Raw genomic sequence first — 14,429 nt, forward strand, 5'->3', positions numbered from 1 at the left:
CCATGAACTTATCCATCACTCATATCATGAGAAAGGGTAGGAGCCTCACACTTACCTCCTCGGCCCATTTGGAGAAGAACCAGGTGTTGATCGCGCACGACCCCATGTCACACACTTGCTCCTGCTGGGGCTTGGTATCATCGTCGCAGGGTTCCTCGCTCGCTGGCATCCCTGCCACTAGGCACCTTACCTGCCGCATGCGGGTGCCCAGGCCGCAAGGGGCGGAGCAGTTCCCCCAGGGCTCGGCTTCCCACTCCGGAGTCGTGCTGCTGCAGCGAGACATCTCGCACACCTGGCGAGAGAGAGGAGTGGTATGTCAGAGGCACCAGAGTAACAGTTATCTCTGAGGGACAAAGCAAGATACATATGGACGTGGAAAGATGTGGCAACTGTTAACAAATTGGTCAGGTTAAAAGATGAAGAACCTGAGCAGGAGGCAGTTGTACACGACGCACGAACTTGACAAGATCTACAGCTTTTAACGAGACAGAGACAGACATGTTGATCAGTGATAGAGGGAGCGACAGACCTGTGAGGTGGGCACAGTCGGCGGGGACAGACACGCCCCCTCGGCCACCATCATAGTGAGGGTCGGGGAGACGACCTGCTTACACATGAGCGGGCGAGTCTGTACCCCCATACCGCACGTCACGCTGCACGGACCCCAATCCCCAGGCAGCCACCTGCAGGAGGAGGGCAAAACTTACTCTGAAGGAAAGAACGATGGTTTGCAAGAGGCACATCATGACAGGAGACTACTGCCGATGCAACAATGGGAATGAACAGGTTTTGATCACTACCGTGATAACGTATCATATATTCAAGGTGTTATATAAAATGGAACAGAATTGTCAGACAATCCCGGAGCCATAGTGAAGTGCCATACACTTCTAGAATGGAATCAGGCACCGGGCGCTACACTCACGTGGCGGGGCACGGCGTCAGGTTACACATTGCAGGACGCTTCTCTGGGCGAGGTAGGTGGCTGCACCTGCGGTCCGAGACGACCTTCTTGTTCCTCCTCCTCTCGCAGGAGAGTATGACCGTCTTGTTGCCTGGCGGGGAGGTGAGGTGGTGAGGCGTGTGGCTGGGAGCGGTGGTAGTTGTGTGGGGAGGAGGAGAGGTGGTGAGGCGTGTGGCTGGGAGAGGTGGTAGTTGTGTGGGGAGGAGAGGTGGTGAGGCGTGTGGCTGGGAGTGGTGGTAGTTGTGTGGGGAGGAGGAGAGGTGGTGAGGCGTGTGGCTGGGAGTGGTGGTAGTTGTGTGGGGAGGAGGAGAGGTGGTGAGGCGTGTGGCTGGGAGTGGTGGTAGTTGTGTGGGGAGGTGAGGTGGTGAGGCGTGTGGCTGGGAGTGGTGGTAGTTGTGTGGGGAGGAGGAGAGGCGGTAGTTGTGGGAGGAGGAAAGATGGTGGGGCGTGTAAGGCCTGGTTGTAGATAGGGGGTTGTGATTTCGGTGCGTTATACAGGACAGCTAGAGCCTGGATGCGAGCACAAGAGGGCATTTTTTTTTTGTCTGTTCCTTGCGCTACTTTCTTGATGTAGGATATGTATATATATATATATATATATATATATATATATATATATATATATATATATATATATATATATATTTTTTTTTTTTTTTTTTTGCTTTGTCGCTGTCTCCCGTGTTTGCGAGGTAGCGCAAGGAAACAGACGAAAGAAATGGCCCAACCCACCCCCATACACATGTATATACATACGTCCACACACGCAAATATACATACCTACACAGCTTTCCAAGGTTCACCCCAGACGCTTCACATGCCCTGATTCAATCCACTGACAGCACGTCAACCCCGGTATACCACATCGATCCAATTCACTCTATTCCTTGCCCGCCTTTGACCCTCCTGCATGTTCAGGCCCCGATCACACAAAATCTTTTTCACTCCATCTTTCCACCTCCAATTTGGTCTCCCACTTCTCCTCGTTCCCTCCACCTCCGACACATATATCCTCTTGGTCAATCTTTCCTCACTCATTCTCTCCATGTGCCCAAACCATTTCAAAACACCCATTCTGCTCTCTCAACCACGCTCTTTTTATTTCCACACATCTCTCTTACCCTTACGTTACTTACTCGATCAAACCACCTCATACCACACATTGTCCTCAAACATCTCATTTCCAGCACATCCATCCTCCTGCGCACAACTCTATCCATAGCCCACGCCTCGCAACCATACAACATTGTTGGAACCACTATTCCTTCAAACATACCCATTTTTGCTTTCCGAGATAATGTTCTCGACTTCCACACATTCTTCAAGGCTCCCAGGATTTTCGCCCCCTCCCCCACCCTATGATCTACTTCCGCTTCCATGGTTCGATCCGCTGCCAGATCCACTTCCAGATATCTAAAACACTTTACTTCCTCCAGTTTTTCTCCATTCAAACTTACCTCCCAATTGACTTGACCCTCAACCCTACTGTACCTAATTACCTTGCTCTTATTCACATTTACTCTTAACTTTCTTCTTTCGCACACTTTACCAAACTCAGTCACCAGCTTCTGCAGTTTCTCACATGAATCAGCCACCAGCGCTGTATCATCAGCGAACAACAACTGACTCACTTCCCAAGCTCTCTCATCCCCAACAGACTTCATACTTGCCCCTCTTTCCAAAACTCTTGCATTTACCTCCCTAACAACCCCATCCATAAACAAATTAAACAACCATGGAGACATCACACACCCCTGCCGCAAACCTACATTCACTGAGAACCAATCACTTTCCTCTCTTCCTACACGTACACATGCCTTACATCCTCGATAAAAACTTTTCACTGCTTCTAACAACTTGCCTCCCACACCATATATTCTTAATACCTTCCACAGAGCATCTCTATCAACTCTATCATATGTCTTCTCCAGATCCATAAATGCTACATACAAATCCATTTGCTTTTCTAAGTATTTCTCACATACATTCTTCAAAGCAAACACCTGATCCACACATCCTCTACCACTTCTGAAACCACACTGCTCTTCCCCAATCTGATGCTCTGTACATGCCTTCACCCTCTCAATCAATACCCTCCTATATGATTTACCAGGAATAATATATATATATATATATATATATATATATATATATATATATATATATATATATATATATATATATATATATATATAGGTAGGTATATATAGTGTAGGTATGTATATTTGCGTGTGTGGACGTATGTATATACATGTGTATGGGGGTGGGTTGGGCCATTTCGTTCGTCTGTTTCCTTGCGCTACCTCGCAAACGCGGGAGACAGCGACAAAGTATAATAAAAAAAAAAAATAATATATATATATATATATATATATATATATATATATATATATATATATATATATATATATATGTATATATATATATATATTCCTATGAGTCCACGGGAGGGATCCCTTGATAATTGCATATATGTAAAGTTATGAAAGGCGCTGAAGCTTTAACTTTATGTAAACGTCTGTTTGCACCCTAGGATCACTTCTTTGTATGGTCTGGAGATGGACAGAGCTGGCAACCGAAGAGGAGCAAGCTACGCACCTCCCCCGCAGGACCTCGAGCATGGTGTGAACCCCTTCTCAGCCCACTGGAATCTTGGACCTTGCTTCCTGTGGCGGCCTCTCCTGCCCTTACGGTGCCGCTTGCCGCCGCCCGCCAGCACCGTACCTGCGCCCTCATGCTTCTCATGACGTCGACCACCGCCCTTACCACGACGCCCCAGGGTGCTGACGGGTACCTGGTAGGAGGTGGTGATAAGTGTTCTTAACCACCCGGTTTCTTTTAACATTTATGACATACGTAGTCAATTACCTGTCGTCTTAGAACCTAAATACTGAATAAAAGTCTGTATATGATTCAATCTGACTCATCGCAATGCATCCGTGTTGAGAGCTACCTACCTGGATCAACATTCATGTCAGATATCTGAAGTATTATCCTACTGGAAGATAACATCTTGATGGGAGGTGATATCCTACAGGGAGTGTTATGATATCCTACAGAGAGTGTGAGTTATCCCACTGGGAGGTGTTGTCCCACTGGGAGGTATTATCCTACTAGGTGGTGTTATCTTCAACTAGAGACACTAACATTTACGAACAAATGTGGTGTACCTCCTCGTGCACTACGTTCATCATCATGTTCGCTCAGGAGGCAAATATCACTAAACTCATCTTCACTAACTCTTAATAAACCTGAATTGATTTAATCCTTGACAAACTCATCTTCAGTTAATGATAGACGCATCTCTGCTTCACCCGAGATTAACCTAGATTGACCTGACTCTCAGAAAGCTTGTCTTACTCTCACTCTTGCAAATCGCGTTTTCACTGTTCTCTCGACACCACTAGATTATTATGACCTGATCTTTACGGGGTCAGTTCAAATGCATCTTCCTTGTACCAAGATTAGATTACTAATTGTGGGAAAGAAAACGTTAGAGACAGAATAAAGAAGAGGAGAAGAAAGAGAGAAATAACTCAGTTTGAGTGTCATTTACATATCAAAGCTTACCTTCCAGACATGTACAGAGTTCTGTACCTACAGAACACTGGAGTCTTTCACTCCACACAGACCAGACATCAACACAGACCAGACATCGTTACATATACGACCAATTATCAGTTTGGCACTCAGGCAATTACTCTAATTGGCCTCATATTTGTATAACCTTAGAATCAATATATCGTCTCTTATCAAGAGGAACCTGACAACGTACTGTCCTATTGCTTGATGAGAAGGACGGCGTGGCGTTGGGCTGGGTCAACTGCACGCCGGAGTCAAAGACCGGGTCATGTGGCTTGCCGTTGCCTTTTCTTCGACCTATGGAGAGAGGGAGGTAGTGAGGGAGACGGGGGTGGAGAACGGTGGGTGCTGATGGCATGAACAGAGAGCTACGACCCAGAGTGAGTAAAGATGTAAGGATTTAGTCTATTCCGATGGGTGTCTGTGACTCATATGTGGAAATACGTTCACAATCTGCTTTAAATCAGTTCAGCACAAAGAACACCCTTTAATCTTGTAGACTGAGATATCAAAAACCATACACATAAATGTTTTAAAGACGTTTTATATCAATTAGTTACCTGTGAGCATAGAGGCAATACTCGGTGAAACCATGCATAACGCGAACATTGTACTTAGCCTCACCTTGTCCAAGTTTAGATCCGTGTTGGTGCCGCGTCCGGTGTGTGTCAGCCGGCGTGGTAGAAATCGTCTCCCCAGTTATTGGATAACGGTGATGGCTAGGGACGTCAGCAGGGGGTCGCCTGCCCCTGGGAGTGCCAGGTTGGGGAATCGGTATGGTCCGCAGTGGAACGCTGTTCTTTGGGAACTCAGGAAGAAGTCCTGTGTCTCTGGACGGGGTCAGACCCATGGATCCGCCGCCGCTGTCGTGGCTTGAACCATCGTGGCCAGTACCGTCTGGCCTGACCTGCCCTGGATATCTCTGAACAGGTGTCCCTCCTCCTCCTCCTCCTCCAGATGTCCTTGGGTACTGCTGCCCGGGCACGAAGGGAGTGCCTAGTGGGACACCTCTTCCTCCTCCTTCCTGTGAACCATACGTTGGGGTCCATGGTAAGGGGAGAGTCCCTGTGGTCTTGGTGGTACTCCCTAAGGGAGTGATTGGCTGACCGTGGGGCGGCACGCCTGGAATTCCAGAACTCCTGGAACCCGTACTCGTCGAAGGGTCGAGTGGGATGCCAGGAAATGGAGGATTCCTTCTCGGGGATCCTGCAGGGTCAGCTCCTACGGTGCTAATGGGAGGGAACGAGACGCCACTTGTGTTGAAGCCGACATTACCCCCAGTAGTGACAGGTGTCAGAACAGGAGTGATTGGGCCGAGGCTTCCTCCTGTGCCTCCAGTACCGTAAGGGAACAACCCAGGGACATTGGGATTGACTCCACCGATGTTTGGATTTCTGATCCGGAAATTAGGATTTCTCGGATTCATGTTTGGATTCCCTTGAGGTAGAGGTTGGAAAGGGGTTAGTTGGCCTGGGTTAGGATTGGCGACACCATGTCCTATTCCACTGCCACCTATGTTTGGTCTCACGCCGCCAGTCTGAAGACCCAAGCCACCGGTAGGGGGTTTCAACCCACTGGAAGGGGGGCCGAGCCCACCTGTGTTGCCACCGAGGTACTCCGGCAGAGGAACCCGGTACTCGTATTTGACCCCGTGGTTGGGGCTCTGGGAGATCAGCTGTTGGAAGAATCAGTTATTACTTAGGGTAAGGAACATGTAAACAACAGCAGCTTACAGTGGAACCCATGATCGAAATAGATACTCAAATTTCATCAACCTTTCCTGGGTATAACATAACGTTAATAAAACTTAGAATCTTGATTCAGACTCATGCATGAAACCCTCTGAGAATAAAGTTCTGGTAATACATTGTATGTGTGTAAGTGTGGGAGAAGGAAGACAGGAAGGGGAGTTATTCTTAAGGTGGGTCTGCGTCAAGGATGAGAAGAATTGTCACTTTGGATGGTGTGGTGAGGGAAGTAGATGAGTGGGTCTTGGAGCAAAGAATGGGACGACAGTATGCTACAGGTGTTGTTGGAGATTAGGGGCATGGGAAGCAAATTATTCGTTATTTGTAGATGACATAACTCTGGTGGTGGACTGAAAATCAGTTGAAAACGTATGGTGCAGAAGATGAAGGAATGGGGGAGGCGCGGGCAGACAGGACTGGTTTGAATGTGACTTTAGATGTGGAGGAAGTGGAGTACTTTTGGAAGTTAGGAGTAGACATGGCAGCAGGTGGAACGATAGAAGCTGAATCTAAGCCGCAGGCTGGCTCGACCCTGGGCGGCCCATGAGTATGTCAGCAACGCTAAACGCTACAACAAGCAGGATGAAAACCCAGAGCTATAACATGTGCGTCCATGCATTACCTCTCTCTCTCTCTCTCTCTCTCTCTCTCTCTCTCTCTCTCTCTCTCTCTCTCTCTCTCTCTCTCTCTCTCTCTCTCTCTCCACACACACACAAGGTGTAGTGGCTAACGTTACTGACCATGACTCAGCACTGGACGAGCGAGGGGGTCGGCCCCGCAATGATTCAAATCCTTGGCGTTGTGGTCGGCCTTCACCCAACTCAGGTGCTCATCCTCCCCTCAGAGCTGGCCTACTTATGGGGACCTGGTGTGTGTGTGTGTGTGTGTGTGTGTGTGTGTGTGTGTACATACATAGGAGTAATGACATGGTACACGTATATAAAAAGTTAAGAGACGTGGCAACACTGGTGTAAAACTCCCTCTCTCCAGCACAAATAGCAATCAATCTTACACACACACACACACACATACACACACACACACACACGCACACACACACACACACACACACACACACACACACACACACACACACACACACACACACACACACAGAAAGAGAGGAAAGAGACATGTTGTATTGAAGGCGCCTCAATGTACTGTGGATAGGGCTCCTCTATCGAAAATAAGCTTTTGAAAATTGAATGTAGTGAGGGAAGCGACAGAAACAGAGGAAGAAATTCAAAATCGTAGTTTACCCAGAAGTATACTCATTCTCTCTAATCTTGTCCACAGAAAACGTTTATGGGTAACTATAAGCAGTTTCTTCAACGAAACAAGGAACAATATTACTACATACATGTATGTCTACGTACATATCTTATATATACCTGCACCTATATTTCCAAAGAATATACCGAAAAAGGCTAAGGCCCATAAAATTATCCTCCATAGAGGAAAGAAGAATGGAGGGTGACCTGATCATAACCTTTGTTTTTTCTAATGAAATTGATAATGTAGACAGAAGCAGATCTTTGATAGATGTATACAAAAGAACAAGTAGAAGACATAGAAAATTAAGAATATTTCAAAGAAAGAAATGAAGAAGTAATTTTGTAGGATAAGTCGGGGATGAATGGAATGAAATAAATGAAGAGATAGTTGATTCCAACAACATGCACAAATTAAAGTTGTATGATAGTAGACGATGTTCAGTATATATCTATATCTATCTATCTATCTATCTATCTATCTATCTATCTATCTATCTATATATATATATATATATATATATATATATATATATATATATATATATATATATATATATATATGAATATTTTCTTTCATACTATTCGCCATTTCCAGGGATAGCGAGGTAGCGTTAAGAACAGAGGACTGGGCCTTTGAGGGAATATCCTCACCTGGCCCCCTTCTCTGTCCCTTCTTTTGGAAAAAAAAAAAGATACATATATATATATATATATATATATATATATATATATATATATATATATATATATATATATATATATATATATATATATATATATATATATATATATATATATATATATATATATATATATATATATATATATATATATATATATATATATATATTATTATACTTTGTCGCTGTCTCCCTCTTTCCTCTTTTAGATAACAGTCTTACTCCCTCCTACATACGTTCCCTCTTCTCATCTAAGATCTGTGGCCTTGACGAGCCCTTGGGTCTGGAATCATCTAAAGACGAACAACTGACCATAAAATCGATGGGTTCCTTGAGTGGGCCTGGCGAGGAGAGCTGTTCCCCATGATCCTCGTCTGATGGGGTGTAGAAGAAGGTGGTGCCTGCTGCTGGGTACTCCCCTGCTGCCTGGATGTTCCAGTTCCCGTTGAGGACGTACGTGCCGTCCGACCGTCGTAACGCTGTTTGGGTGGGGGGATTATAAGCATTAACCAAGTGTCCATAATTCACGTTTTCTTTTTCGTAAAAAACTTCCAACTGAATGTCAGCATCAGTAAACCAGCTGGATGACGTGCGTTGAAAGACATAGCGAATGGAGATGAAATGTAGTTCTATAACACATGACGAGATGAGAGGAAGACATGGGAAGGTGGAAATACAAACTGGGCAAATAGACTCGAGCAAGTGCCATGCAGACAGTGAGAGAGTGTGTGCCCTGACTACCATCATGAGGACCTGAGCAACGAGTGTCATGATATTTCGCCCAGAAGCATCGACCATGATGTTGTGCATGGTCGATGTGTCGAAACCCGTAAGGATCAACCAGCTAACCTCGTCTTGGGCCAGGAGTGGAGGTGTAGTGATGCTCTTTATGGTCCTGGAATGTCCTTAAACACTAGGAAGCAGATTGTCAAACGTGGTTGGTTGGTTGGCTGACCTGTAAGGTCTAACAACCAAGAGGGTCATCATTAAGGCTGTTATTGTCAAGCTACTACATCCACCAAACCTACAGTCATTAACACCTTCATCTTCAGGTGTTGAGTATGATTATAATGCCACATACACTCTCGTACACGTCCTTGCACTGCGGATGTCTGGCTCCGACTCTGTGTGCGTGGGACCTCAACGTGCCTTAATATGCAGCCGTGCAGATGAAGGAGGAGGAGGAGAACCCTAGACCACTGCTATGCCACGGGTCCAGCGGTGGCTAGCTGGCCATGCATGGAGACACGAACACACACACACACACACACACTCAGTGCTAGTGGTGCACCCTTGGCCTGCGAGGTACACACACACACACACACACACACACACACACACACACACTCAGTGCTAGTGGTGCACCCTTGGCCTGCGAGGTACACACACACACACACACACACACACACACACACACACACCACTCGACCAGCACTAATTAAGACAATGGCAATTTACGGTTGACCAGACACGCAGGTTTCAGTCGTCCCTCTCATGACGTAGACTGGTATGATGAAGGTCTTGACACTCGGCCACTTAGATCCTCAGTGATTTGCTACACAAATGTGAACTGGCTCCTGAGGGCGACCAGAAGCAGGTAGATGGCCAGCCTCCGCAGAGAGAGAGAGAGAGAGAGAGAGAGAGAGAGAGAGAGAGAGAGAGAGAGAGAGAGAGAGAGAGAGAGAGAGAGAGAGGCGAGAGACAAAAATGAAAATAATTCTTCAGGAGTCTTGAATGCACTTCGCTAATGTGCGTATCTTTGTGAAGGACTCACGAGATCATCTCTGAAACATACTGTGATTCTTGCAAACTTTGTCGCTTTTCTCCCTTTGTAGGATCCTCTGAGGGCCACAGAGAACATTAAGATAACAAAGCTTTGTTAAATATTGTCCACATTTATTTCCTAAAAGTCTTCTAGTAGTTTTAAGATATACCGCGTAACACAATCTTAGACAAAACACCAAGAAATCATCAAAGTAGAGGCAAAAAGCCCTACAAAAATACACCATATGATGAGTCTCAGCTTTTCTACAGTGTACTTAGAATCTGAAAACCATTATTGCAAGTATTGAAGGTGATAAAGACAACTTTTAAACTACTGAGGGGAAAAAATATGAAGCAAGATCCTCTTTCTCAACGAATATAAATTTAAGAATTATGATTTATATCGAACAAGACGTGAAACTTATTTCAGGGCAACTCATGTTTATGGAACTACATATATTATCACATAAAGCCTTCTCGAACCTGCTAGAAATTTTGACCCAGAAGGTAGACAAGAAGCTTTCGCTAAAACTGGGTCGTGTGTGTGGGGAATTTGGCTCACTTACCGAAGAAGTTTTTCGAGGGTTTCATCTCTGTGATGGTGAGATTACAGACGCCAGCGGGCACGGGCGTGACCAGGGAGTAGCCGTAGGGCAAGGGCGACCTGGTGAAGATACCTGGTGGTGGGGGAGGGAGATGAGGGTGAGTAGGTAACTCCTTCATGGATGAAGAAGGTCATGAGAGTGAGGCCTTCTGAGGTGAACCTGGTCAACAGGACATCTTGAAGGATGTGTATGTATCTGGCGACAAAGTAAGAGTCGGTGGAAATGGAATGAATGGTCCATTGTTACAACTGCGAACAGTCATTGCCAGACACCAAAGAACAAGACAACAGACAGTTAAGACATCTGTCTGGGATGAATGTTAACTCTGGGGACAACAAAGATAGGAGTTTTTGCATTAGTATCCTGCTGAACCTTAGTTTTAAAAAGACTATCAACACCACCCGGGACATAATGCTATCCCCAGGTATATCCCAGGGAGTGCCAGCCGGGATATAATGCTATCCCCTGGGAGTGTAGGGAGGGTTAGGTTATCAACTCACCAGATATGATCCTACAGAGGTTCCTCTCCCTGGAGCAGAGAGCGCAGGAGGGTGGGATCCTGCCCAGGTGGAGTCCCGGCAGAACCTGGGGCGTCCCCAGCGAGCTCCCCTGGCGGGACCGGCCACGCCGGCCTCCCTGTAGGGCTTCTGGTCTGGGCAAACGCGCCGCCGCCAGACTCTTCTTCACGGCCTCCAGGAAGATAACAGGAATAATGATAACACTGATGTGGTATTGATAATGATAACAATGATGTGGTATTGATAATGATAACAATGATGTGGTATTGATAATGATAACAGTGATGTGGTATTGATAATGATAACAATGATGTGGTATTGATGATGATAACAATGATGTGGTATTGATAATGATAACACTGATGTGGTATTGATAATGATAACAATGATAACATGGCGGACTTTGTTGTGGTGGTTAGAGGTGTTGGTTGTGTCACAAACGGGCCCGCCCGGGTTCGAGTCATGGACGCAGCTGTCGGTCCACAGCAAGTTGTTAGAAGCAGTGAAAAGTTTTTATCGAGGATGTAAGGCATGTGTACGTGTAGGAAGAGAGGAAAGTGATTGGTTCTCAGTGAATGTAGGTTTGCGGCAGGGGTGTGTGATGTCTCCATGGTTGTTTAATTTGTTTATGGATGGGGTTGTTAGGGAGGTGAATGCAAGAGTTTTGGAAAGAGGGGCAAGTATGAAGTCTGTTGGGGATGAGAGAGCTTGGGAAGTGAGTCAGTTGTTGTTCGCTGATGATACAGCGCTGGTGGCTGATTCATGTGAGAAACTGCAGAAGCTGGTGACTGAGTTTGGTAAAGTGTGTGAAAGAAGAAAGTTAAGAGTAAATGTGAATAAGAGCAAGGTTATTAGGTACAGTAGGGTAGAGGGTCAAGTCAATTGGGAGGTGAGTTTGAATGGAGAAAAACTGGAGGAAGTGAAGTGTTTTAGATATCTGGGAGTGGATCTGGCAGCGGATGGAAACATGGAAGCGGAAGTGGATCATAGGGTGGGGGAGGGGGCGAAAATTCTGGGAGCCTTGAAGAATGTGTGGAAGTCGAGAACATTATCTCGGAAAGCAAAAATGGGTATGTTTGAAGGAATAGTGGTTCCAACAATGTTGTATGGTTGCGAGGCGTGGACTATGGATAGAGTTGTGCGCAGGAGGATGGATGTGCTGGAAATGAGATGTTTGAGGACAATGTGTGGTGTGAGGTGGTTTGATCGAGTAAGTAACGTAAGGGTAAGAGAGATGTGTGGAAATAAAAAGAGCGTGGTTGAGAGAGCAGAAGAGGGTGTTTTGAAATGGTTTGGTCACATGGAGAGAATGAGTGAGGAAAGATTGACCAAGAGAATATATGTGTCGGAGGTGGAGGGAACGAGGAGAAGAGGGAGACCAAATTGGAGGTGGAAAGATGGAGTGAAAAAGATTTTGTGTGATCGGGGCCTGAACATGCAGGAGGGTGAAAGGAAGGCAAGGAATAGAGTGAATTGGATCGATGTGGTATACCGGGGTTGACGTGCTGTCAGTGGATTGAATCAAGGCATGTGAAGCGTCTGGGGTAAACCATGGAAAGCTGTGTAGGTGTGTATATTTGCGTGTGTGGACGTATGTATATACATGTGTATGGGGGTGGGTTGGGCCATTTCTTTCGTCTGTTTCCTTGCGCTACCTCGCAAACGCGGGAGACAGCGACAAAGCAAAAAAAAAAAAAAAAAAAAAAAAATATATATATATATATATATATATATATATATATATATATATATATATATATATATATATATATATATTATATATATGCATATGGTGATACTTGTTATACGTATAATCGCTGTAATGTATAATGATGAAATATCTGGTAAGTTTGTTGAACAATGTGGTAAGCGTCGAAGGAGTAATCTGTTTTCTCAATTTTCGTGGGTACGTTGAGGCTCCCCGAGTGAGAAGGACATTTCTTGACTGTTTACCATAAGACGTTAACATGTAAAAAAACAGAAACTAATTTCTGGGAAATTCTGAGAAATATACATCTTGTGTGTAAGTGTTTCCCTAATATGTTTTTCCTGAGATGGGAATAAACAATAATCTTTCTTTTGTAACAAAAGTGAACTTGTTATTTGTGCACGTAAACCAACTAAACAGAAATCACAAATAGGTTGGTAAGGTTTAGAAGGTCAAGTCGTGGATGTATGGCATGCAGAAGGTCTGGATGGTGACCTGGGGGTTGGCTGGCTGTCTTAAACTCCAGCTTGGGTTAAGGTTTGGTCCCCTCGTTGTTACGTTTGGAAGCGACCCGCTCGTCATCTTGGCCCACTGCGGAGACGAGGGAAGGACAGTTCCTCTCCCTCCCAACTGGGGAAAGTGGGTCTCTTGTTAACACAAATGGGATTCATTCTGACCAAAGTGAAGGGAAGTTTACGATTTCTGCGCTGCTTTAATGTCTGTGTTTTGCCTCTGTCCACATGACTGTCTTTTGTTTGTCTGTCAAGATCTACTTTCTCCTCGTTTGTCTCTCCGTCTATTTGTCTGTCTACGTATTTATGCTTCTTTTACTGGACCAGTTCGTCTGTCCACAGGTCTGTCTGTCTATCCAAATGTCTGTCTTCCTGCATTAATGTCTGTCTGCTTTCTAGTCTGTCGACGTGGCTGTCCGTCTCCTTGTACGTCAGCCAACCCTGAGAGTTTGCCTCTCTGGATCAACCGTTACCTGGATCCCTCATGATCTTACCTCACTAGAGGGAGCGTCTCCCTCATCATCTCCTCCCTCCAGTGCTTCCACATCCTGTCCCTCCACCTGGCCCTCCCTCTCGGCCTTCTCTTTGAGCTTGGCCTCCTCCCCTCTGGCGACGGAGGTGGAGGTATCTGGAGTGGAAGTAGAGATGTCATGTGACGCTGCCTCCTCGTCTGAACACCTGCCACCACACACCTGTGCCATAAAGAAGAAACTGTTATCATGAAGGAAAGATGAAGAAAATGTACACAATATAAACAGTGGAGCTGTGAAAGAAGAGGGTGAGGTAAACAGAGTCTTTATCCAGATATTGGTACGTTTATTGTTTGCAGTCGTTAGGATGTGACTATGTCTGAAGCGGTGTGTCCCTACAAGCTCGGATGAGTTCGATGTGGCTGTAGTACTGAACTGTGTAGCTCGGGGACAAGGGATCTCAGGATGGTGACGGGGTGGTATGGTAGCTTCTTCCTGAACTGTTGGACTAGGTCCAGGTGATGTGCTTAGGGGGGGGGGGACAGTAGCGAGGACAAGTGTATGAAGCGCCTCTCGATATCCGATTTAAGGAAGACCTGCGGTG

The 14,429-nt window shown here is 45.6% G+C and overlaps 1 protein-coding gene across 1 annotated transcript in view; it reads right to left on the bottom strand.

Annotated features, from left to right (window-relative positions):
* LOC139758452 (uncharacterized) overlaps positions 1-14,429 on the bottom strand; it is a 428,416-nt gene that overhangs the window by 10,107 nt on the left and 403,880 nt on the right. The window contains exons 2-11 of the mRNA XM_071679896.1: positions 13,850-14,047; positions 11,118-11,307; positions 10,579-10,689; positions 8,561-8,727; positions 5,171-6,221; positions 4,740-4,843; positions 3,563-3,758; positions 926-1,055; positions 530-683; positions 56-292 (exon numbers count right to left, since the gene is read on the bottom strand). Coding sequence (XP_071535997.1) covers positions 56-292; positions 530-683; positions 926-1,055; positions 3,563-3,758; positions 4,740-4,843; positions 5,171-6,221; positions 8,561-8,727; positions 10,579-10,689; positions 11,118-11,307; positions 13,850-14,047 — 2,538 coding nt within the window. The remainder of the gene's footprint in view (positions 1-55; positions 293-529; positions 684-925; positions 1,056-3,562; positions 3,759-4,739; positions 4,844-5,170; positions 6,222-8,560; positions 8,728-10,578; positions 10,690-11,117; positions 11,308-13,849; positions 14,048-14,429) is intronic.

Source organism: Panulirus ornatus, chromosome 30 (assembly GCF_036320965.1).
Source record: "Panulirus ornatus isolate Po-2019 chromosome 30, ASM3632096v1, whole genome shotgun sequence".
Taxonomy (NCBI): domain Eukaryota; kingdom Metazoa; phylum Arthropoda; class Malacostraca; order Decapoda; family Palinuridae; genus Panulirus; species Panulirus ornatus.